At 48.5% G+C, this 24,786-nt stretch overlaps 2 protein-coding genes across 9 annotated transcripts in view; both read left to right on the forward strand.

Annotated features, from left to right (window-relative positions):
* IP6K1 (inositol hexakisphosphate kinase 1) overlaps positions 1 to 22,320 on the forward strand; it is a 33,948-nt gene extending 11,628 nt beyond the window's left edge. For 6 of the 8 annotated variants that reach the window (XM_051627066.1, XM_051627067.1, XM_051627065.1 and 3 more), the window contains 5 exons: positions 12,788 to 13,133; positions 15,408 to 15,618; positions 16,201 to 16,385; positions 18,640 to 18,815; positions 19,683 to 22,320. In XM_051627066.1, the coding sequence (XP_051483026.1) occupies positions 12,911 to 13,133; positions 15,408 to 15,618; positions 16,201 to 16,385; positions 18,640 to 18,815; positions 19,683 to 20,192 (1,305 nt within the window). In that variant the 5' untranslated portion in view covers positions 12,788 to 12,910 and the 3' untranslated portion in view covers positions 20,193 to 22,320. Of the gene's footprint in view, positions 1 to 12,787; positions 13,134 to 15,080; positions 15,202 to 15,407; positions 15,619 to 16,200; positions 16,386 to 18,639; positions 18,816 to 19,682 lie in introns of those variants that run through there. The other 2 variants (XM_051627071.1, XM_051627074.1) reach the window with 2 other exon arrangements.
* A 177-nt stretch (positions 22,321 to 22,497) lies between these two features.
* GMPPB (GDP-mannose pyrophosphorylase B) lies at positions 22,498 to 24,722 on the forward strand. Its single transcript, XM_051627079.1, has 8 exons — positions 22,498 to 22,674; positions 22,758 to 22,838; positions 22,915 to 22,963; positions 23,352 to 23,653; positions 23,728 to 23,806; positions 23,900 to 24,027; positions 24,213 to 24,395; positions 24,529 to 24,722. Exons 1-8 carry the CDS (start codon positions 22,546 to 22,548, stop codon positions 24,658 to 24,660), a joined length of 1,083 nt encoding a protein of 360 aa, XP_051483039.1. The 5' UTR covers positions 22,498 to 22,545; the 3' UTR covers positions 24,661 to 24,722.
* Positions 24,723 to 24,786: the final 64 nt, after the last annotated feature.

Raw genomic sequence — 24,786 nt, forward strand, 5'->3', positions numbered from 1 at the left:
ATGTCTCCTTGTTTGGATCTTAAGCTCATTCTCTTTCTAACAGCACAAATTGTCCTGAATGGCCATTGATACAGATTTCTTGAAGGCAGAGATCCTGTAGTACTCAGTTCTTTAAGGGAGCCAATTGCTTGGAATCCCTTTATCTGACACTGTTCATGTCCATGTAATTAATTCTCAGACAGCTCAGAAAAAGGGCAATGTATAGATGTGAGGAGGAGATGGATCAGAGTGGTGTCAGAGCCACAGCATATCACAGCGTTTGTGAAGTTGCTTTACAGTGAGCTTGAAGCAAACCAAATTAAATGCTGGTTTTTTAAGGCCTTAAGGGTGAGCTTAACTTGCTTGTGACAGTTCTTCATGGCAAGTTTGTATTTGGCTTTGAGGCATAACTCTCTGACTTGATAGGTTTAAGTCTAGATGTCCTAATTCCTAGGAAACAAAACATTTGTGCTGCTTCCTGAGGACTGGAGCCAGTACTTCTGCTCCTTACCAGCTGACATTGCAAAGGGAAGGGAGGGCAGGGGACATGTCATTGCTTACAATGTGCTCTTTGGATAGAGTTCTTGGATCTCTGCTGCAGGGTCAGTCTCTTTAAAATGGGAGACACTTCACAGATCCTAAATGGCTCCTTAACCGTGGCTGTGCTCCATTCCTTGGGAAAGTCCCTTCCCCTTATTGCACAGTGGTATGTTAGCTCTGCTTCCCTCTTGAGTAGCCCCACAGGAAGAGTGGGCAAAGAGACAAAGGAAAAGTGAGTATCTGCTGAAGTTTTCTTAGCAGAACAGAGTGTTGCAGGTCTGCACTCTGGAAGTGAAAGTGCAGCTCTTTTTTTTTATTTTTTTATTTTTTTTAAACACTATGAAATGCAAAAATGCACAAAGAGTAGCACAGTGTTTTCCTTGTTAGCAGTGGGAGGAAGAGGCAAGTGGGAGAATTTTTCTTCTCTGTCCCTAATGAGGTCTGTTTATCTTTTGCATTTAAGTTCTCAAGAGAAATACGTGGGGTGGCAAGTCATTGCAAAGGGATTTGTGCTTAATTCAGGTCTCAGTTGGCAGCCTAATAGAATGTGGCTTCTGTAACTTGTGGAGAAGGTTTATGAGCATTTAATGCATATCATACAAGTTTTGGTTTAATTGCTGCATTTTCTTTTTGATTTTGGGGAAGTGAGTAGTGGGGGTACTGGGGTAAAGGACAGGGAGTCTGCATTGCACGTCTGCACTGTGATCTGAGAAATGAATCAGCTTAGTCATAACAGTTGAGCTGTAGTGCATTTTCAGGCCACTTTCTGGCAGGCATGCGTTTCTGTCAGTGGCTTCAGTGTATGGGTAGAGAAAATCCAGTTTGAGTCTCTCTGCTGCTGAAGGAGATGTGCTTAGTAATATCCATAGCTTTGCTGGAGGGACTCCTGCTTGGGGCAAAAGCTCTTTCTGGTTTTCTTTTGGTTATTTGCCCAAGTAAACAATTTTATCATTGAAAACAAATACTGAAGTCTTCAAATCCACCCTGTTCCCAGAAGGGGGCAGGGGAGACTTGCAGGTTCTGGAGTCTGATAAAATGTACTTTTGTTTCCTTGTGTTCCATTTCCGTGCTAGCTGTCGGGCACAGCAGGCACTGGCAGCACCTTGGCAGTGTGACCATGGCACAGGGAGATGCCTGCTTGGTGCCAGGAGCCTGCAGCAGTGACTGAAGCTGCAAGCCTCCTGAGTCCTTTGGTTCTCCTTTCTCGTGGGGAGCATTAGAACACCTTCGGGTTTTCTCCTGCTGTTCCACCTCATCTGAGACAACGAAATATATGCATATGAGAACCACAAGAATGCAGAGTCATTGTAAAGCATCTCCCTTTCTATACCTAGAGCAGTCTGGTCTAGCTGGGTAAAAATCTTAGTTCTTATTTCGTCATAGATTTTGCTTCTTAATTAAAGCTGGAGAAAAGGGTTCTCCGTGAGACTTACTTTGAGATTTTTTAGGAGGGCCTAGGTTTGCTCCTTAGAGCTGACTTCCCTTTGCTAAATTTCTCAGCCTGGCCAACAGTGAGAGGGAGGCTTTTTTTGCCAAATGTTTTAGAAATGGGGTCATGCAATTTTTCAGCAAGTTGATTTTACATCTGGGAAGGAGATCTGTGGTTTCTTGGACAACCTGGAATACAGACAGAACAAACTCAGCTATGTTAGTCTGCATTTCTGTCTGAGTTGTGGAAACAGCTACTTTCTCTCAGGACAGTGCTTATTACAACATCCCTGATAATTACAAGGTAATTTCTACCTCTGCATCAGCAGTAAAAAGACTCTGCTGAATGAGGTGGCTGAGTGAGTGATGGTTGTTGGCACAGGCTTGCTTTAGGTATTGAGTGCTTCTTATGCTGGTCTTCAGCAGTCAGGTCTCCTGGGGCCCTGTGTTTAGAGGCAGGGCTCAAAGAGGAAACAGCAATCAGAAACACAAGAAAACAGAGCGAGGGGTGACTTGAGAGTATTTGAGCTATGTGAGTCCATGGGACCTGATGGGCTGCACCCAAAGGTGCTGAGCTGGCAGTGTCATAGTGATGCCAGTCTTGGTCATCTTTGAGCAGTCACAGAGGTGCTGGCTCTGATCACTTGACAAAGGGAAAAGTTGCACTTCCAAATAGACCCAAAGGATAATTCAGGGACCTACAGGCTGGTCAGGACCCTTTGGCACACCTTTTTGGGAAGAGTCAGTATGGATTAACCAAAGGTAAATTATGTCTGATCCACATCTTTGTCTTCTGTGATAAAAAAATTGTATCTGTGGATGAGAAGAGCACTAGAGGCCATTTAGCTTAAGCTCAGTGAGTGCTTTGATGCTGTTTCCCACAATATTCTTGTATGCAAGTTGGGGCATCACAGTGTGGATGGGTGGAGCATGAATTCAAGCACATCAGGGAATTCTGAAGAGTAAATGGAGTTGGAGTAGGATGAACTGGTGATTCATAGAGCAGCTCTCTCCACACAGCAGGACAAGAGCTTCTGAAAGCAGACTCTTAGTCCGTTTTCCTCCTGAACATCATTCTTTGCCACAGTATGATAAGAATGGATGGAAGACAGTATTTAGGAGGCTGGTTAAAATTAATCTGTCTGGCTCGTTATCAGTGTAGTAGATGAATCTTTCTCTTCTTGGGGGAGTTGACATGACTGTTCTTCAAGATTACCTTGTTTTGTCTTTTCCTCAGCCATATGTGTGGATGTGATAGCCACTGAACTACAGTTCAGCACAATACATGGCTGCTTTGGAAATTTCAGTCATACCTGACTTAAACTGCCATGGAGGATGTGTGTGGAATGCTGAGAGGTTGTTTTGTAAAGAAGAAAAATAACCACTCAGAAATGTAATGTCCTTTTCAGCAGGTTACAGCCTCTCTGGGTTTCACCTACTTTCTAGTATAAAAGGTGAGCTGGATGTTTTTCCATCAGTCCAGATCTGCTCTGTACTTTGATTTCTCTTCAATTTTCCTAAAATACTGGGGAGCATCTGATAATCTTTTTAGCATTATCAGTCTGGAAAGAATACTGTTTCATTAGAGCTGAGCAGGTTCAGATATACCTTACGTGTGCTCAAGGAACTGTAATTGCAAAATCAAATATTTTATGCTTTGGATTTTTTTTTTTCCTTTCCATTATTGCCTTCCTGCAGCCAGTGGTAAACTTTGGCATTCTGAAGTCAGTTTAAGCTGCCTAGTGTGGTACTGTGCTAAATTAAGGTGCCAGTTAGAAGCAGAGCTTAATGATCTAGCATAACATTTGTCTTAAGGTTTTTTTTTAATTGCAGAATTAAAAATAGCAATTAAAAGTCTTGTTCTGTCCTAATTGTGGATTTTCCTCTAAACATGAATTATCTGCAGCAACTGACTTTTTTAATCAAAGTATTTTTTTCTGTTTTAAAAGCATCATCATTCAAAAGTCGAGAACAGATACTAAAACTCCAAGTTCACCGCAAGCTGCTTATGTTTGTGTTTCAGTTGGTCTCTTGGAAAGCTGTAGATAGTTCTTTATCAAAACTACTTAAGGACTGTAATTTGAGCTCCTCTGCATGTACAGCTTTTGTAATAATTCTTCATGGATTTAGCTCCTTGTGGCTTTTGTGCTTCTGTGGTTAACCCTGTAGCTTCTCTGTTCACTACTTGATTAGAAGTCTTAACTCTTGTCTTCATTTAGCAATTGTACTGTGTAGCCTGAACAGTCAGAAAGGTGGAGGGTTCTTACAGAGGCTTCTGAGAAGATCTGCTGTTGTGATAGCTGCATACTTTTTTTTTTTACTTCTGAGAATATTTTACCATTTATCTCAGATCTGACTGGCGTTGTCCAATGGAATCAGCTTGTATACGTGTGGAATCTCATCCCAAATCTCCATCCATGGGGATTCTGCATCCTTGCTGCCAATGTGTTCATACCTGTTGAGATTTCTCTTCATGTCTAGTCCTCACACTTTTCTTAACTATGGAATTGGTAATGCTTTTAAACTTTGATTACTGTGTGGTTTTGAGTTGTTCCTTGATGAGATGCCTGCTTCCAAGGGAAGTCAGTTTCCTGCATGTGTGGATAAGCTGAACTGGGATCTGAGCAGGGAAGCACTAGCAGACCTGTAGCTGGGCATGTGGTAGCCACAATGCAAGAGTCCCCACCAAACACCACTGGCTGTGGCTTCCCCTGCTTCCATTAGAGGTTCCATTTAAAGTCGTGATCTTTTAGCAGTGACCTTTATAAATTCTTCTAACTTCTCTCTGCTGATAAGTGTGAAGAGGCAAGACACAGTATTAATGTGTAGTATCAGTGGGCCAGTAGCTGAGCAGAGGTCTCCCAAGGGTAGGATTCATAATCTTCTTAAAAGAGAGGCAAGTCAAAGAGGCTTTGGGAGGTCACCTCTTGTGGGGTGAGAAACTGTCCCTGTCTAAAGCTCTGCCTCTTTGTGATCAATTTCTCTCCCTCTTCCATATTTCATCTTACAGCAGCTGAAAATAGGTCTGGATGAATCCTGCAAGAGTCTTGACCTCAGTAAAACTCGCACTGCCTCAGGTCTGCACAAGCAGAGGCTACCTGCCAGGAGACAGCTGTGTGTGAACGGGCTGATAACCTTGTGGGACAGTGTTAGGGAGTCTTCGTCTATACAGTCAAGAGACACTCATGCTTTGATCTAAGTGGGTCCACGGTGCTTCTGCTTAGCACTCTGCAGCTTCACCACAGTTTTACCTTTGCCTTGTTTTGTCTCGTCTATATTTTACTTGTTTTGGAGAGCTGTGAGAAATGCAGTCCTGAATGATGGTTTTACTGAATTCTCTTAATGTTGTAAAATCCCTTAGTGTGTGTATTTTGTATTTAAAGATCAATACTTCCAATGCTAGTGACTAAGTGTCAGCAGTCGAAAATTTATTAAGATAAACTTCTTGCTTCTGATTTACGATATTCTAGCGATTTGTTGCAACAGAGATGTAGCAGTTGTTCCTGCGCATAATGTTTTCTTTGAAAAGACCTACTGTTTCTGCAAGATTGTCCAAATACAGTACTGCAGGAAACTTGCTACTTATTCAAGAGGCAGCCACAGCTTTAATACTGAATTTTGGGGGAGACAATTGTGCATGAAAGTAGCCTGGACTGTTCGTTTTGCTGTCCTCCAAGTAGCAGCAAGATGAGAAGCAGAAATTGAATTTGCTGCACCTCTCAGGCAAAACCAGGTCTTCCAGGAATCCCTTACTTGATCAGTGCTGTGTCCAGAGTTAGATGTTACAACCAGCGACAAAAGCTAGCTACAGCAGATGTTTACCATGAGGAAATGGGTGTCAGGCTAAAGTAATAAAGTAAGTATACCTTACAAACAAGTGAAATTCTTCTGAGAAGACCCTGTAATGTCACAGCATCATGGTATGTGCAGAGCAAATGGTGCAGCATTTGGTCTCCAACAGATAAAGGTATGTACATGCTGCCTTCAAAGCTGTGTCACAGTGAGGCAGGGGACAAATTACTTAGTTCCAGCTTCATGTCACCTTTAGTGCCACTTCACCATGTCTGGTGAGACTCACACCTTTCTGAGTATGAATGCACACAGAGAGCTCTGCTATATTGATGGATAGCTACTCTGGGTAGTACCTGCACTTCAGTCATGCTCGTTGCTCCTGAAACCAGCTTGATGATGGGCCATTTCACAGGAGCTGCTGGGATGGTTTCCTACATAAAGCCCTTTAGATGGATCAGCTCTTAATTCCAGAAATGCTTGTTTGTGCAGAAGTGATCAGCTTTCTGAAGTGACTTTCTTAGTAGTTTAACCAAGGTAAAGAGAGCCTTGGACATAACCCAGGCAGCAGTTTCTAAGAATTCCTTGTTGTTCATGAATCAGTGTTGTTTGTATAATGTTGTTGTCACTGTTCCTCCTGGCTTTGCTCCCCAGGACTGCTTGCACATGCTGCTGCAGTTTGTCATGCCCTAGTTAATCACAACGGGCTGTTTCTCGTTCTCCCCTATATATTTTTAATAGCTCTCTTGCTCTGAAAATAATGCTGCTAACAAATAAAGATTTATTTTTGAGGAAATAGGGCATTTTAAGTATTAATGGTGTGTTGTGAAAACTTAAAACATGAGGAATTAGATCTGCTGATTTTTTTTTTTTTAATTTACAATTTAAATCTTTCCTACAAAAGCGGTTTTGTATTAAAGTTAGGTAATCGTGTTGTGATGTTTTGTCTATATTGAATAAGAGTGCAGCTTTGCAGTCACTTGGAGTTGAGCTTTAGCCTTTCCTTTCCTTGCTTTTAGTCACAGGTTCCCACCTCCTCCCTTCTTGTGATGCATGGGGAATTGTTGAAGCACATGGTCAGATCTTTTGGGGACCTGCTTTGCTGAAAACTAAGGGCTTGTTGTTTTGTTTTGTAAGTTGCTGTTTCATTTTCTCACCAGATCAGCTACTTAATCTAGCTGTCTGCAGGAGTGCTGATGCTGATGCAAAGAAGACATTAGGAGAGAGGTGAAAAAGCTGAACAATCTTTCTGCTGGGAGCAGCAACTCGTGTCTCTTCATAGTCAGGGTGAGCCTGTTCTCTGGGCTCGCGGTCTCAGGAGAGTTGAACCTGAATGAAATTGGCACTGCTGCTTTTCTGCCTGCCCTTGCCCTGCTGGATGATTCTCCCCTTTTACTTTCGTTGGGCACTGGCACTAAACCAGTTCAGGAAGCCACATTGGCAAAAACAACCCCTTTTTTTAATTCATTTTTCCGGGTTAGGTTTTTTGCCAGGCTGGTTTCTGAGCAGGATCAGGTGAGTGCCAGTGCTGACTCAGGATAGAGGATGGGTTTGAAGAGTGCTGACTTAGATTTATTCAAGCCATCATGGAACTATGCCCTGAGATGCGTGTTAAGGAGCAAAGGGTAGGATTTGCCAAATACTGACTTTTGTTAGTTTTCTGTGTCCTTGTGAATTGATTTGATGACATCTACAAAACAAGTCTGCTGAACATCTTGGGGGCTGTGATTTTTGCCTTCTAGAGCGGGCACAACAGAAACTGTAGAAATCTTGTTTCCTGAACCTGTTTCATTAACATGCCTCCTACCCTGTTCCAGGAGTCAGATCTTAATGGCTATTCAATCTTTTGTGCCTTGTTTTCAGTTTCAAGGCCTTGCATAATGGTGTGTGTCTGGTGTGGGTACCTGTCACAGCTGAAAGCACAGAACCGAGGACCAGGTCCTTTGGAGCAGGTTGCCAGGCAGCCATCAAATAGGAAGCATTTTCAGTGGGTTTTGTTTCAAACAGTATTTGAGCTGGTAATTTGGGAAAAGAACCTTTAGTATGTTTCTCTCGTGGTCATTTCTAAGGCATGCTAGCATTTTACCATTGCTTAGTTCTTATTTTGGTTTTCCAACTTTTTGTATTTTTGTGTTAAAATTCAGCTGCACTTGAAGAGGTGCCAAAAACTGCAGATAGATTCCCCTCTTCATGAATGTCACAATCTTCGAACAGTGGGAATCTGCACGTGATGTAGGCTTGAGTTTTTTGAATGGAAGATTACCAAGATAGTTAGTGGTTATGCAATTTCTGGGAGAATTTTGTTTCAGAACTTGGCCCAAAGCAGTTCATTCGCATCAGTGACTTTGTTAGTCATGTTTTTATGTTTTTTAGCATGCAGACTGCAAAAATGACATATAATTTAGGACAAGCAACAGCTCAAGGGAGCCTTACTTGTAGGACACTCATCAGTGTGACCTCATTTTGTCTCATTAAAGAGACCCTCTGTGCAGTTCTGAGCTGCAGCAATAAAGAACCCTGCATGTTCAGTTTAGTAAGTAATCCTGTTCCACAGCAGCCATGAACTAAGAGGTGAGCTGGGAGTGCAAGCGTTGGCTTTAGGCGCAAGGATAACCATCAGCAATCCAGGCACCTTGTGCTGATACAGCTGTTTATACAGCTGCACAGCAGTTGGAGGATCTGACCTGGGCTGAAAAGTAATCCTTAAAAAAAGCAAAACAAAATGCTGGTTTATTTTTAACTGCAATCAGTTCCCTAATTTGATTCATGGGGAGGCTGCAAACAGTTGTACCAGCACAGCAGAGTTGAGTGGGAGGGTGCTGCTCATGCTGGTGCAGCTGTCAAAGGGTTGCCTGTGTAGCCATGGACTGAAGAAATAACTGAAGGAGGAGTTAGAAAGTGATTTGGCTCAATCAGTGCCAAAAGAAATCTGAACATAATAGTGATTTATTGTATGTTGTGTTGGGTTTTTTTTAAAGCCAGTCATTTGGATGCGGTTGGTTTCATTGTCACTCACTTTAAAGAGCAACCTAGACAAGCAGTTGTCTTCTCCCCAGAAATCTGTTTCACCAAACTAGAGAGATGAATAAAATACCAACATGTACTTTTTTCTTGTGCAGACCAAACTTTTGATGTATGTTTTTGACTCTCTCATTTCCCTGTGAGAGAGCTGGAGGCCCAGCTGTTGACCCAGGTTTTCTTCTTTAATACAATGTTTTTACGCATTCCAAAACCAGAAGAAATTTGCAAAGTGCAGGTAGATTCAACTTTTTTGCTCAATTTTAAAATTCAAATAGATTTTTTTTTTCTGGGTAGTTCTTCCATTCATTTTTTTATTGTTTTTTTTTTCTTCCCCTTATTTTCTGAGGGTTCCTTGTAAAAGTGGTGGAGAGCAAAGAGCCAGAAAATATCACTTCTTCCTTTTCACTGGCAGCCCACACATGAGTGGGAGCTCTATCTCCAGAGGAGCTTGCACAGATGTAAGGACAGCATCTTTCCACCTAGGGTGCCAGCAGTTATTCCATAGGTGATGAGGCCAAACTGACTTCCTTGGCTGTGGCCTTGACATCTTGAGGCATTTGTAACCAGGAGACAATGAGGTAAGAACTTAGGAGATGTTTGTTCTGTCCTTCCCTGTTGTGGCACAAACCTGTGACTGTGCCACTCATCTGGTTGCTGGGGACTCTTTTCCATTTGGGGCTGCCCCACTGGCACTGACCAGTTCTCCCTGGTGCTGTCCTTCTCCCTAAGCTCTGTACACCTTACCACAAAGTCACACCTTTCCTTTTCTCTGCCAGCAGTGGCTTTCTGTGGGGTTTGTTGGTCTTCTGGTTCAGCACAAGCACCACCAGCACTGACTCACTCTCTCTAGTGTCAGCAGGTTAGCCTGGTGCATTTACCTGCTCATCTGTCCCACCTGCTGATGCTGTTGAGGTTGTAGAATTTGGTACCCACAGCTGAGATGAAAGTGCCTTGTTTCTGGACGTTGTCCTCCTCATGCTGAACTCAGCACAGTTGTTCCATCATCTGCTTGCTGGGAAGGCGTTTGGGTGGAGTTACCTGGATGACTCTGCAGTCCTTCAGGACTTTCTTAGGGATGTTGCTGGTTTATTTAAGCCTCACTTTTGGGGAGGAGGTCACAGTCTGATAGGCTTTATTACCAGCATTAATGAAAAATTTACAGATAGTTTTTTTTGAGGCAGGAGATGAAATTGTTCCCTCTGCTTATTCAGTCCAGCAGTTGAGTTACAAATTCTGAGTTGTAGAGCAAATTCTCTTCCAGTACAAGAGGTTTTTACTGGGGAGGATAATGGAGGTGTGGTGTGTCCTTCTGTAGTCTCCTTTGTTTCACCCCCCACCTCTCAGGAGTCTGGCTTGATGGGTGATGTGTCTCACCAGCCACAGATCAGTCTGTTGGAAGGGGAGATGCTGAACTAGCCTGAACGTTTTACTGCTGTTTGAGCTTTGGTGGTGGTGTTGGACAATGGCAAAGGATCTGCTTGGATGAACTGGTCTCCTCAAGCTGTTGTGGATTTGTGCACTGCATTTTACAGAATAATTGGAAGGACTCTGAATTTTGTAAGCCAACTAAAATAGTTGACCCCATGCCTTTGTTTGACAGGAGAAGGATGAGTAATATTTAGGCCTTCAAATAGATTTCTGCTTTATACTTGTTTGAAACTGCTGGGATTCTTCTGTGTTTATTTGTGGGTAGTGTCTGTGTTTAGTAATAACCCTTTACTTTGAGTTAGTCTGAAAAAAACTAAGCTGTATCTGAGCTACAAAGTGTCTGTTATTCGAGCTGTGTAGATAGCTTCCTCTTTAAAAATGTTGTCTCTGAAATGCTAAAGTATTATTTCTCATGTTCATTTGTACATGATAAAATAATATTGACTGTACTGCTGTTTATTCTTTAGAGCAAGTGGATGAATGTGTGGAGAAGCCATAACCAGGTTTGGACTCTATCCACACCTGGTGATCAGCTCCTTCTCCTGTGTCACAGCCACAGAACGTTTTCTTTGTGGCTGTTGCTTCCTCACAGGTGTGACTGCACATCCCAAACTTGTCACATTGTTTTCTTGGGAACAGTGAGCCTGGGGCACTGCTTGGTGGCTGCAGCTGATTCTTACCGCCATTTTCCCATGAGCACATGGACCACTTCAGTCATCTCCTGGATGTATCTCAGTCATGCAGTGAAGAAGGCTTGAAAGACTCTGCGGAGTGGGGTGGCTGCTGTCCCCAGGATAATTCGGGCGGCATATTCTTCCTTGTTGCTCACCTCTAGGAAAGGTGGCTGCTGAAAATAGGCCCAGAGTTCAAATCTCTTGCTCTAATGGCCAAGATGTGACTGTAGCCTATAGCTGAGGCTCTCCTAACTGGGAGAGCAGGCTGCATGGGCCTTGGGGCTGCCTTTGCCTGGGTGTTAGTGATCACCATTTGAAGTTAATGAAAGTAATGTGTCTGCTTAGATTATCCCCCTTCTCTAAGGCGTGGATAATGGCACTTCCTTTGGTCACTGGCAAAACTGAGACCCTGAGACATTTTGTGATTGACTTTCAGTGAAAAGTGGGACTGGTACCAGGCCTGAGCTTCACATCCATGTCTCCTGAGTCTGGCAGCTCCTCTTATCACACAGATGAATCTCGTCTTGCTCTTGTCCCATGAAGCTTAAAGAACAGGAAGGAGTGAAGTTAAACTTGTCCCTTATGTTGTTTGGAATAACTGAAAACTCTGCTTTAGTCATTGGCAAAATAAAAGGAACCAAATCCAAGACAAAGCTCCTTCAGCACAGGGATTTAAGTCTGAAGCATCTGTCTGAATCTGTGAAGTGCTGTTCTGTTGCAGATGCTGACACCTTGCTTGTTTTTGGATATTAACTGCCATTGAACCACTCTGCTGCTGAAATGTCTTGTTTATAAAGCAAGTAAGAGGAGGAGAGAAATCCACATAATGTTGTCTTTGTGGTATGATTTAGGCTCTGAGTGAGTTTAGGAGACAAGTCTTTGAAGGATACTTTGAAGATATTTTGAAATGAGTTGCTACAGAGAGGGACCATCACATGCTTCCTTTTTTTTTTCTCCTACTCCCTGCCCCCCACTTCAAAATCCAGTTAAATGTTCACATTGTTCCCCTTACACTGAATGCAGTTGTGTGGTCGTGTAACCACAAAAGGAAATGTTTTCCATTGGATCAGGGAGATGATTCAACTCAAATGTACGTACACTCACATTATCCCAACATCCACTGCGAGGGAGCCAGCAGGAAGGCGCAGACAGGGAGCGAGAAGCGTTGTCCTGTTGTGGGGAGTTCTTGGGTTAGATTGGGTTAAATGCATTATGAAGGATGGCCCCTCCTTTCTCTTGAGCTGCTTGAAATGGAGAGGAGGGAGAAGAGCCCTCCATCCAGAACTTCCCCCGGCCTGGCAGTGTCGTGTAGCTGTGGAGACATCCCGTGGCCAGATGAGGAACAACCTGAACCCTGTGTCCCTTGTTCAGCCCTCCAGGATCCCTCAGTTCTTAAGTTATTGCCCTCGGCTGTAGCTGTGGTGAGACACTGGAAATGTGATGAACTCAGAAACTGTAGTCACCTTATGGCCCTTGTACCAAAGCCTTTGGATAACTCCTCATGGGGAGGAAATCCTGTGGTGTTTTCCCCAGCAGCCTCAGGATTCAGATTCTGAAACTGCTTGTTCAGTCTCTGTTAGTTGTGTCACTGTTACTGATAGGCAGGTGTGGGCTTGGTTCTCATTGTGCTGTAGCTCATGGTTTTCCATTATCATGTTGCCTTACTGATAAACTGAAGAAAGAAAATATCTTCTTATTTCCCTGTCTTCTCTCACCCTGTTGGTGAAGCTGTGGGTGAGGCTGTGCTCACCAGTGGGTCTTTACCTGTAAGGTTAAAGAGATGGTGAGGAGTGTGCTGGAACAACTGGGATGGGACAAAACAGAAGAGGAGCAGTTCTGGATATAAATAAATAGCAAACCCTTTTCCTAGGAAATAAGGAGTAAATGCAAGTTTCCCCCATTCACAAGACTTTCCCTTGCTTTTTCAGATCATTGTGAAGAAGCAGATTGCTGGGATTTCCCCCCTGTGGCTGCCTGACCACCTCTGAGCTACCCTTCCCAGCCCATGTGGCTCTCCCTATGCTCCAAGAGTGCAACTGGTGCCCAACGCAATGTGTGTTTGTCAAACCATGGAAGTGGGCAAGTTCGGCAAGAATGCCACTCGATCCGGAGACCGGGGGGTCCTGCTGGAGCCTTTCATTCACCAGGTGGGCGGCCACAGCAGCATGATGCGCTACGATGACCACACTGTCTGCAAGCCCCTCATTACCAGAGAGCAGCGCTTCTATGAGTCTCTGCCCCCTGAAATGAAGGAGTTCACACCCGAATACAAAGGTGAGGCCTCCAGAATGCAGTTATGTTCTTCAAGAACCTCTCCTTTTCCTGCAGATACTGATGTCTTGCTGTCTTTTGCTGTCCTTTCCTTTGTCGTTTCTAATTCTTTCTCTTTTCTAGGCTAGCAATTTGATAGGAGCACTTGGAAAGTGGGAAGTCTTTTTGTAGGCATGCAGAGTTAATGTGCTTCTCTTTCTAGACAGAGAACTTGCAGCGTGACAGTTGCAGTCTGAACCTTAAGGTTATGGATGTGTAACTGAAGTAATTTTACTACCAAGTTATTGTCAATTACAGCCTCAGCCTTGAGCAGATGAAGTTAGATCATCTACTGAGCCGTTGCACATTCCAGTCCTATAATTTATTACTTCCTCATCCCATCTTTTTAATGGACCTGTATCAGAACACTGCTGAAGCAGGAAGTGCCGCTTTCCCAGTGCTGAGGTGAAGCCTTGTCCCTAGTCACTTTGAAGGAGTGGAATTTTCCAGTGTCTATCATTGTAGGAAGTTGGCAGCTCATCTGTGTCCTTCCGAAGCTCGATACACTTTTGGCCACGTGTGTTTTTATTCAGGATGGTGATACTGGTAGGTACCCTCCTTGGGGACTCAGAGTTCCTATTGCCTCTGCTTCTTTGTCACCACGTGGTCCTGCGAGGTGCTTCAGACAGCTGGGACCACCATCTGCTCAGGGTCTTGCAGTTCGATCTGGCTGCAGCCTGGAGGTCTCAAAGCAGTGTCAGCTTACCTACCTGTGTCTGTATGGAAACCATGAATGAAAGAGAGGCAAGCCATGCTGGGGCCATACCGTGCTCTTGTGACCCATCAGAAATCCCAGCTGAAGCCTGTGTAGTTACTGGAATTGATACAGTATCAGGCTTTCCTTGGGAGAGGTGTTTAAAGCTGATGAAGTTAATAGTCCAGATGGAGACCTGTCTTCTTGAAGTCAGATACTTCCTGGTAGCCTAAAAGGCAGAGGACATACCCCTCCACCCCAGTGTGGGATTTCATCTGAGAGTCCTGTGCAGTTTCTGATAGTCCCAGAAATTGATCCTACTGTTGTAGGAGAGAGGAATATTGGTGATGGTATTTACTTTCTGAGCACTCAGATGTTACTGTAAGATTGCCCTTTCACAGACATGTTTTGAGGAACACATTCAGGCAGCCAGAGCACTTGGAGTGGCATTTATGTAGTGATACGCTGGAGTACTGAGCTACTCTGAAGTTGTGTTGAGGCACCTGACCCCTGTTAGCATCATCACATGCAGATAAGGAAAAAGGAAGGACAGTCATGTGATGGCCTGCATCAGTGCAAGGTTTCCTCACATTTGTGATGAATCGTTTGGTGTGATGAATCATTTGGTCTGATGGATCTGGCACCAGGTATTCCTGGCAGCTGTTCAGTAATGGTGCCAAGCTAAGGAAAGCTTTATGTCTCTGCAAGTTAGGAGATGGGCTGATAGCCTTATTTTCAGGGCTGGGGGAATCCTAACTAAAGTGTCAGCTGTCCTGCTCTGTTGCTGGCCTGCTAGATATATTCAGAGTCTGTGCTTTGAAAGATCTATACTTTCCCTTGGACTATGGTGCTTTCCAGGAGCCTTCAGAAGGTAAAACTGGACAGGACACGAATGGTCCTGCTTGTCTGCACCTGACTGAGGTAGTTTTACTTCCAGGGCCTCTTGTTTTTATCACTAGGAGCCCTAGAATCTTGCAGATCCCTTTTCTGCAAGAGTTGTGATAAGAGTGGCAGGTGTCATCTCAGCCTCAGAGCTCTGTACTTCACAGCTCGGATCTGGAGAACTCTAGCAGGGAAAGCACATTCCTCCTCGGCCTCTTTATGAACAGCAGGAATGCTTCTGCAGGACATAGACACTTATCCAAATCAACCAGGTGCATATTTCCTATCCTTTGCCCTGCTTGGCATCTTGATAGACTGTGCTTGACTTTCTCCAGTTTGATGACATTTGCTGCAAGTCTGAATGGAAGGAAATACTCACACCCCTCAGTCTACCAGCTGCACTTGATTTCCTGTGGGTGGCAGAGCTTCCCCTCCTGCTGCTGACTGATTGCTCAGGTAGGGACACAGCACTATGAGGGGGCTCTCTGTGCTGTCCTAGCAACATTAGGGTTCTTGTAGGCTTAAACCTCCTTTCACTGCTCTGGATTTGCTTTGCCGCTCCATGAGCTAACGTATTCCTCTCCTCTCTGAGCATTTGGATGCCAGTGGTTGTGTATACTCTCCCCGGGGAGCAGAACTGACATGGCAGTTCTTTCTGGCAGGTGTGGTGTCCGTCTGTTTTGAAGGAGACAGCGATGGCTACATTAACCTGGTGGCCTATCCCTATGTGGAGAACGAGGCTGCGGACCAGGATGATGTGCCGGAGAGGGACCAGCCACGACGCAAGCACTCGCGTCGGAGCCTCCACAGATCAAGCAGTGGCACTGAGCACAAGGAAGAAAAACCTGGCCTGGCCAGTGACAGCACTGAAAGGTAAAACTTGGAAGCCCAGTGAGAACATGATCCAGGGGGAAATCTTTCTTCCCCTTTCAGCTCTGGTGCTCCCTTTGTTGAGAGCATTTTGCACTTCCATCCAGTCGGCAGGTAGGTGGCACTTGCTAGCCCAGCACAGGAGTGTTTTTAGATTCCAGTTGAACTCATCCACGTGAAGTGCTTCTGACCACAGCATAACCCTTGGCAGTTTGTTGGTTGTGGACCCAAAACATTTGGAGCAGATTCAAAGTCTCCTCAATCCACCTAGTTATTAACCCAGAGGTTTCTTCCAAGGGAACTTTGAATAAAGGTCTCTGCCCTCCCACACCAGGTAGAGCTCCCTGAGAAATGGATGTTCTGCTTACTCTACCAATTACAGCACAACCTATGAGAGATGTTAGACTAGATCCTTGAGTGTGGGTGCACAGCCCAGGGTGTTGGTGAGGATTTGCTGTTGGGGGGTTTGTATTGTGTGAAGTGTGCAGCAGGAGGTAGTGCTGTGCAAGGGGAGCATGTGCCAGCTGTAGGTATCTGGAAAATGCATGGTTTCTAATAGGCAAGTTTGTTTTCTCTTTATACCAGCAGCATCCAGGAAACGAAGAGTCCCAGGGTGGACTTGCACATCCATTCAGATGTTCCATTTCAGATGTTGGATGGGAACAGTGGTCTGAGCTCTGAGAAGATCAGCTATAACCCCTGGAGCCTGCGCTGCCATAAGCAGCAGCTGAGCCGCATGCGGTCCGAGTCCAAGGACCGAAAACTCTACAGTATCCTTTGGGAAGCAGAGCTAAGTGGGTCAGGTTGCTGCTGCTGCTCTGGCCTGAAGTATGTGTGCCCCAGGCAGCTTATTTCCTTTGGCTCTTTCCCATCAGTCACACAAGCAAAGCTGTATTGTATGTTTCTTTTTACTATTCCTTCCTGCTTCCCATACAGTGACACTCATGTCTGAGAATGATGCTCAGAGTTTCTGGCTGGATTCCATCTTCTCTTTCTTTTCTGGTTATTCTCTTTGACTTGTGTTTTGAACTATAGTTTTCCATGTCAGGCTTTGCCCAGCAGTAGATGCAGATTACCCTGCTCAGTAATCCTTTGGGAAGCAGCTGTCTTTGTCCTTGTTGCCTTCCTTGAGTTTCTTCCAGTTCTGCTGTATACTTTTGGAGATGGTGACCAGAACTGCATGCAATTTGGAAACTGCAGGTGGACCCAAGATTTCCACTTGTGGTTAATGCTGTGGTCTCTCCCCTCCGTTGGATTTTCTAACACACTCTTGCTCTAAGTGCTGTTTCGTTACCCCAAGGTCCCACTGCTGACTGCTAATAGTTGTCTCAAAACACTCTGCTTGATGCATTAAAAATCTTTCTCCTTACCTTGTGTGCTAACTCTAGAGAATTTTACCTACCCATTTTAATCACCAGGTCAGTATCTTGTGGAATTTTTCACAACTGCTCCTGCATTTGCAACCTTGAGTACCTTAGTACTATGAGCAAATTTGTCATCTTGCTGTTCAGCCACTTTTCTGGATCACTTGTTGAATGGCATGGATCTCCACACAAAGACCCTGCTGGTGACTGGCGTGAGACCTGTCAGACCAGTTTATAGCTGTCCAGGTCTGACAAATCAATGCTGTGGTGGCCCCCACTCAGTCTCCTGGTAGTAAGGCAGTGTTAAATGAATTACACATCTCTTGGTTTCTGTTCAATGTGCAGCCTCTTCTCTTGGCATCTCAGCATGAGAATTCTCTGAACACAGAGAGTTCTGGCATGGGAATTCCCTAAACTCTTCCCTGGTAAGTAAAGCAGCAAATACTAATCTTCTTTTTCTTCTTAGGGGTTCTCTTCACACACACACCCCCCCATCTCAACCCCTTCCCATGCAGCCCCTTTTGTACTTTGTGTCTCAGCCCTGCAGGCAGTCTGACTGGCTGCTTCATGTGGTTGAAGATGGATTTATTTTCTCTGCCTTCACAAATGACTCCTCGTGCTTTTGTCTTGCACTTGCCAGCTTGTGGGGTTTTTTGTTTCACCTGTGGGAGCTTGATTCTGTTCTCACATACAAACAACCTTACTTTTTAATAGCTGTATTCTTTATCCTTTTAACTATGTGGGCTTCCTTTTCCTATTCTCAAGCATGTGCTTTGAGCCTCCACCTTTTATTTTTAAATAGCCTGCATCACTTACAGAGAAGTAATTCTTTTTGGCTGCCCTGTTCTTTTTAATCACACTTCCTTATTTTTATGAAGTTCCTCTTTCAAAATCAAACATAGCCACTGATAGATTTTTCTGAAAGTTAAACTTCCTCGCAGTTTTAATCTGCCTGCACTCTGGCTGCCATTTCAGTGTCACATGTTGAACCGTGCCCTGCAGGGCTGTGTGGGGCAAACCTCAGGGTTGTTTTTTTTCCCCTTTGGGACAAGCTGCTGCACTGATTGTCCCCGGTTTGTTCTCCAGGCTGTGCCCTAATGGAGGGTTTGCCCTTTGTGCCTGCTGGTAATTGAAGGCTCCCGTTACTGTTCTGTTTCCTGCCTTTCTGGTGCCTCTCTGGTTTCCCTCGTATGTCGGGCAGTGCTGCTGTTCTGGGCAGGCCAACTGTGCTGTTGCCTGAGCCTTGAGGTTTCAGTCCATAGGGATTGTATTGTTTATCCATATGGCTGAATTGCTAATTTGATTAGACTAAGTTCTCCTTAATGTATCAGCAATTCTTACTGGCAGATGTGCTTTTCCTCACACTAGTCTTCTGCTCCTCAGGTCCCCCTGCAGAGCTTCCAATGTCTCTGCATGTGTTCTCTTTGCTTGCTGTTGGCCAATTCCACTTTCCAGGTTGATTTCTTCTACCAAGTGTCAAAGCCTGGGCACTACTGATGGGGATTTGTCCTTTTCTTCACCTCCCCAAATGGTTCATTCTGTCTGTTCTTTGGTTCCTGTTTGTTGCCTGACCCTGTCTCCTGCTAGCCCAGGTCCCTGTCTGTGGTGGCCCAGGGAGCTGTCTCTCTGCCAGGTGAGCTCTCCTTGACATTCCTCCCAGAGTTCCTGTTGCTGGAGAACGTGGTGCATCACTTCAAGCTTCCCTGTGTACTTGACCTGAAGATGGGGACCAGACAGCACGGGGATGATGCGTCTGAGGAGAAGGCTGCTCGGCAGATGAAGAAGTGTGAGCAGAGCACTTCTGCCACCTTGGGCGTGCGTGTGTGTGGGATGCAGGTAGGGACCCCAGGCTGCACGTGGTGCACGTTCCTTCTTGCAGCCCCATTGCACTTCCCAGTTAGTGTTTTCTGCTGAGCACTGAGTTACAGGGCCTTCCACTTGAGGTAGGTCCATAAGTGTTCATGGTATATGCTTTTTGTCTCCATTTCTAAGCCTAGAACAAAGGAACCTGCTTCTCCTGAGGTGTCCTGCTTTATCCAAAGCTATTTTGTTCACTGACAATTAGGGCATTTTTTTCTAATAAAATTATTTTTGTGGCTTAGCATTCAGCTAGAATCATGGTGCCTGGGGAGGGATGTGTTCCTCTGTTCCAGCATCAGCTGACCTTTGCTTTGATACCATGCTGGGAGTTCAGAAGTTGCTCCTCTCTTGTGCTGGCCTCTGCCCACAAGGATTTGCTGCTGTTGCTGTTGTGCAATGGTCCCTCCTTTCCCCACTCCCAGAAGGATCTTGGCATCCAAATCTCTGCCCACAGACTGAAACAATGAGGGCCCCTCATTAATCACATGCCACATAATAATAGCAACACATGCCAGCAGCTCCTGCTTCCAGAGGCTTGTCCCCGTTGCTGTAAGACTTGGCTTTTCAAGCCTTGGGGTCTGTTGCATCATGTTTCTTGAACACCTGCATTGGTGAGTCTCCTGGGAGAGAACCAATGCTTGAGCACCCTGACGGTGCCTGTGGGATGCACCCATGAGCTGCTTTGGGATTCAGGGAAGAGGCAGAGCTGTTTCCTGCTCCCTCTTGGGGCTGGTGGTGACATAACAAGTTCCTTCTGCCTTGTCAGTGCAGGGCAGCTCGGGGCTTTCTGTGTGTGGCCTTAACCTGTTGCTCCCACTTGATGTCTTCCCTTCGGATTTCTAGGTCTATCAGCTGGACACCGGGCATTACTTATGCAGGAATAAATACTACGGACGGGGTCTTTCCATCGAGGGCTTCCGCAACGCCCTCTACCAGTACCTGCACAACGGCATCGAGCTGCGCAGGGACCTGTTTGAGCCTATCCTGGCCAAACTCCGAAGCCTGAAGGCGGTTTTGGAGAGACAGGCCTCCTACCGCTTCTACTCCAGCTCCCTCCTCATCATTTACGACGGGAAGGACAGCAGGGCGGGGATGTTTGTGGAGCGCCGGCCGGAGATGCGCCTGAAGCGGGTGGACAGCTCCGTCCCGGAGGGCCTGCAGGATGGGGGCAGCACGGAGCCTGGCTCCTCCTCCCAGCCCAAGGTGGACGTGCGTATGATTGACTTTGCACACAGCACCTTCAAAGGCTTTCGTGATGACCCCACTGTGCATGACGGACCCGACATGGGTTACGTGTTTGGGCTGGAGAGCCTCATCAACATCATGGAACAGATGCGTGAGGAAAACCAGTAGTCCTGAGCTGCTGCCTATTACTCTTGTCCTGGTGGCAGGAGCAGACAAGACCACCTAGTACCACAGGAAAAAAGTGGACAACTTTGGTTTTAAACACCTGTATTGCTCCATTGTTTTTAAATGTACTTTGATAGAAGAGCTGAGGGGAGGCAGGATGGAAGAGCTCCTCATGCCACCCAGATGGTTCTGACAGCACTAGCTCTGCCAACTGGAGGAGGCTCTGTAGATGCCTGCTGGAGGAGGCTCTGTAGATGCCTGCTGGGCATTGGGTGTCCCGGTTCTTCACTCATCGCATGTGCGTTCTGGAGGGAGGACCTGGATTTAAAGAAGAGAAAGCTGGAGAGCATGAGGCTCTTCAGGGGGCTGGAGCTGTGGCATGAGAAGCCTCCTGCCTCAGTAGCCCCCAGTAGAGCCTTCCTGTTGAAATTCTCCTGGGTTATTTGGAAAGGGCACTCAACTAACAGTTGGCAGCATCTGTGGGGCTGAGGGTGAGCAGCACAGATGCTGGTCTCTGCGTTTGGTGTCCCTGGCTCTGCCCTGGGTTTTGCCACTGGGGCTTTGCTTTTGATTCTGCCTTTTTCTGCTGTTTGGGCACTGTGAGTAACCCAACCCAAACACAGAAATAAAATGACCAAATGCAACCCCTGGCAGGGCTGTGGCCAGGAGGGAATGCTGCATCCCTGGAGTTGTGCTTGAGCGTGGCGTCTGCTTGCTTCCCACTGGGGTGGCACAGACAGGGCCAGGCCATGGAGCTCGGCAAGAGTAACTGCCTTGGACTACTGACCAAGCAAGAACTCAGCTTGTGGGTTAGCAATATTATCTGTAGCAGTTAACTCCCCCCCCAGCACCGCAGTGGGGCGTTTTGGACCATTTCAACCCTTCCCCTCTTGTAATGTTGGTCCCACAGGCTACACTTGAGTATCTCCCTCCTGCCATCAGGCCCTGGGGCTGCAGCCCGAGGCTGTCCTTGTCCCTGGGGGTGTGAGGGGGGGAGGCCAAGGACTAGGGCTCACTCCCCTTCTCCCCAAGGGGCTTCAGGGGTGCAGGGTTGGGGGTGCCTGGCTGAGCAGTGCGTCATGGCCTGACTGTGAACTTTGCTTCACAGAGTCAGTCTTCGCCAAAACATGATCCATGTGTGGGTACGCTGAGATGCGCTCTGCTGCTTGGGCTCTGTCCTGGAGCTGGTGCTTTGTTAAGGCTTCCCTTGATGAGGGCATTAATGTTTGATAGTGTGGCCTGGTGGTACCGAACTGTACCCTGCTCTGCATTACCCTGTGTTTCTGTGCTGGCACCTCTGGTTGCTTCCCCTGAGTGTCACTGACTCATTCCATGGTGTTACTGTGCCCCTGGCTGCCTGAGACAACCTGCCTGGGTACCTGCCAGGGCTGGGTTGTTTTGGGTTTGTTTGTTTGTTTGTTTTACTACAGGAGAACTAGTTTGGGGCATACTCGCCCTGCATGTCGCATGTGTGCACAGTCTGTCTGGGCAGCCTTGGTGCTGGGCTGGTGGCTCAGCTGCCCCAGGGCTGTGGCACTGGCTGCCATGGAGTGTGGGAACAGCTGCCTTGGTCCTAAATTGTACCCCTCGGCCTGGTTCCTGGCTTGCCCCAGCCACCCATCCCCTCCAGCTCCCTGGACAGGGACCTTAATCCACACCACTCTGTGCTGGGCTCCTCCTGGGCTACTACTTCCTTGCTGCTGCCTGTTGCTGCCCCCAGGCAGGGCTCGGAGGATTTTGGGGAGCAAGTTGAGCAGTTGGAGTAGCAACAGGTGCTGCGGGTACCTGGAACCCTCCCTCCCTCAGCGCGGCCCACTGCACCCACCTCCTGCATGTCCTTGTCCCCGGCAGGTTGTGCTGGGGTGGGGGTGTGGGGCCGTTCCTCCCGGGGAGCACCCCTGCACCCCCCTTGCCTCCTGCTTTTCCACCCCCTCCCTTGGCCGCGCAGGGGCGAGGTGTCAGCCCGGGGGAGCCCCCTCTCCCCTTCCCCTCGGACCACCGCCGTGGGACTCCACAGCTTGTACATAGCCTCGACTGCCCCCCCCCACCCCCCCTTTTGTTTTTACATGGATAATCAACCCGTTTGTGCTTCACAGAGAACCAAAAACCATTAAAGGATCTGTTTTTTGTCCGTGCTGTGCCGTGCCTGCCTTGCCCCGCCGCGCAGCCCGCTTTCCGGGGTGGGGGGGCAGCAGAGCCGGGCTGGGGAGGGGTTTGAACCGGGCCGCGCCCCGTCCCGCCCCTCGGGGCCGCTCCCGGGCGGGGCGGGCACAGCGCCCCGGGGCGGGACGCGGCGGTGACGTTAAATGCGCGCGCGGGGCTGACGTGTCGCGGGGCGGCCGGGCCGGGGGGCGGGATGCGGGCGCTGATCCTGGTGGGCGGCTTCGGGACGCGGCTGCGGCCGCTGACCCTGAGCCGGCCGAAGCCGCTGGTGGAGTTCTGCAACAAGGCGGTGCTGCTGCACCAGCTGGAGGCCCTCCGGCAGGTGGGGGTGCGGGGGTAGCCAGGCTGGAGCTTCTCGGGCAGCCGGGGGGGGCCGCTCCGCTGACCCGCGGTCCCCCCGCGCAGGCCGGGGTCAGCCATGTGGTGCTGGCGGTCAGCTACATGTCGGAGGCGCTGGAGGCGGCCATGCGGGAGCAGGAGCAGCGGGTAAGGGCTCCCCCCGCCCCGACCCTCCCGCGCCCCCCGCCCCGCCCCGCACCTGCCTCTCACCCTCTGCCCGCAGCTCGGCATGAGCATCTCCCTGTCCCATGAGAAGGAGCCGCTGGGCACGGGTAAGGGCAGGGGCGATGGGGCGGGCAGGGGGTCTGGGGACACGGGGGGGCTGACGGGACAGTGGGGTGGGAACGGGCAGGGCTGGGGGCGCTGGGAAGAGACACCGTGAGCAGCAGGGTGGGTAGGATTGGTGACATTGGGAGGGGGGCAGCACAGACAGCAGGGTGGGTATGAATGGGTAGGGCTGGGAGGAGCGGGGACAGTGCCAGGAGGGGTGTGGGTGGGATGAGGGAGACCGGGGACATCGGGATGGGTACAGGAGGGCCTAGGGATGGCAGAGTTGGGTAAGGATCTGGGGGGACAGGGATGCTGGGAAGGGCACAGGCGGGGCCAGGACACCAGTAGTGGGCTCACCTTGTTCTTGTGGTGCCACTCACGGCGGGGCAGCGGGGCCACTGGCGCTGGCGCGGGACCTGCTGGCCGAGGGTGGGGAGCCCTTCTTTGTCCTCAACAGTGACGTGATCTGCGAGTTCCCCTTCGCGGCGCTGGCCCATTTCCACCAGCAGCACGGCGGCGAGGGCTCGCTGGTGGTGACCCGTGTGGAGGAGCCGGCCAAGTACGGCGTGGTGGTGAGCGAGCCCAACACTGGCCGCATCTGCCGCTTCGTGGAGAAGCCACGTGTCTTCGTGTCCAACAAGATCAACGCCGGGCTCTACATCTTCAGCCCGGGCATCCTGCGGCGCATCCAGGTAGGGTCCTGGGGGACTGGGCCAGGCTGGGGGGGGCTGGGTCCCCTGCTCAGCCCTGCATCCTGTCCCCACAGCTGCGCCCCACCTCCATTGAGAAGGAGATCTTCCCAGCCATGGCGCAGGAAGGGCAGCTCTATGCCATGGAGCTGCAGGGTAAGGCTCTGTGTGTGGTGCTGGCAGCACTGGGGTCTTGCCTGCACTGCTGCCCCTCTGCCAGGGGCTGTCACCATGGCTCTGTCCCCACAGGCTTCTGGATGGACATTGGGCAGCCCAAGGACTTCCTCACAGGCATGTGCATGTACCTGCAGGCACTGCGGGCTCAGCACCCCGAGAAGCTGCACTCGGGGCCTGGTGTTGTAGGGAACGTGCTGGTGGTAAGTGCCAGCCCCCAGCACACTGGCTATGGGCTCGTGTCACAGGCTCACCATGTCCTCTCACTGCTGTCCTCAAGCTGTGCCCTCGTGGCCCCACACTGGCCAAATGTCAGGGGCCATGTCAGGGGCCATGCCAACAGCTCTGGCTGCCCTCCTGGACCCAGCGCAGCCCCTCTTCCTTTCAGGACCCTAGTGCCAAGATTGGGGCAAACTGTGTCATCGGCCCCAACGTGACGATCGGGGCTGGCGTGGTGGTGGAGGACGGGGTGCGCATCAAACGCTGCACCGTGCTGGAGGGGGCCCGCATCCGCTCCCACTCCTGGCTGGAGTCCTGCATCGTGGGCTGGAGCTGCTCTGTGGGGCAGTGGGTGAGGATATGGGTGCCCACCCCCTGCAGGGGACTGGGGCTCAGCTCTTGCCCTCCCACCTCCTGGCTTTGTGGCAAAAAGGATGGAGGGATGTGCCAGCAGGCAGGAGCATGACGGGGCCTCTCTGGGGCAGGTGCGCATGGAGAACGTGACAGTGCTGGGCGAGGACGTCATTGTCAACGACGAGCTCTACCTCAATGGGGCCAATGTGCTGCCACACAAGTCCATCACCGAGTCGGTGCCAGAGCCACGCATCATCATGTAGCAGCCCCCGGTGGGCCCTGCACTCCTGGCTCTGCTTGGATTAAATATTTACATTTCCATCTCTCCCTGAGCATCATCTGAGCATGGCCCCAAGTACTGGGTTGCTTGCCATGGCTGGCCTGGCTTC

Source organism: Apus apus, chromosome 9 (genome assembly GCF_020740795.1).
Source record: "Apus apus isolate bApuApu2 chromosome 9, bApuApu2.pri.cur, whole genome shotgun sequence".
Taxonomy (NCBI): domain Eukaryota; kingdom Metazoa; phylum Chordata; class Aves; order Apodiformes; family Apodidae; genus Apus; species Apus apus.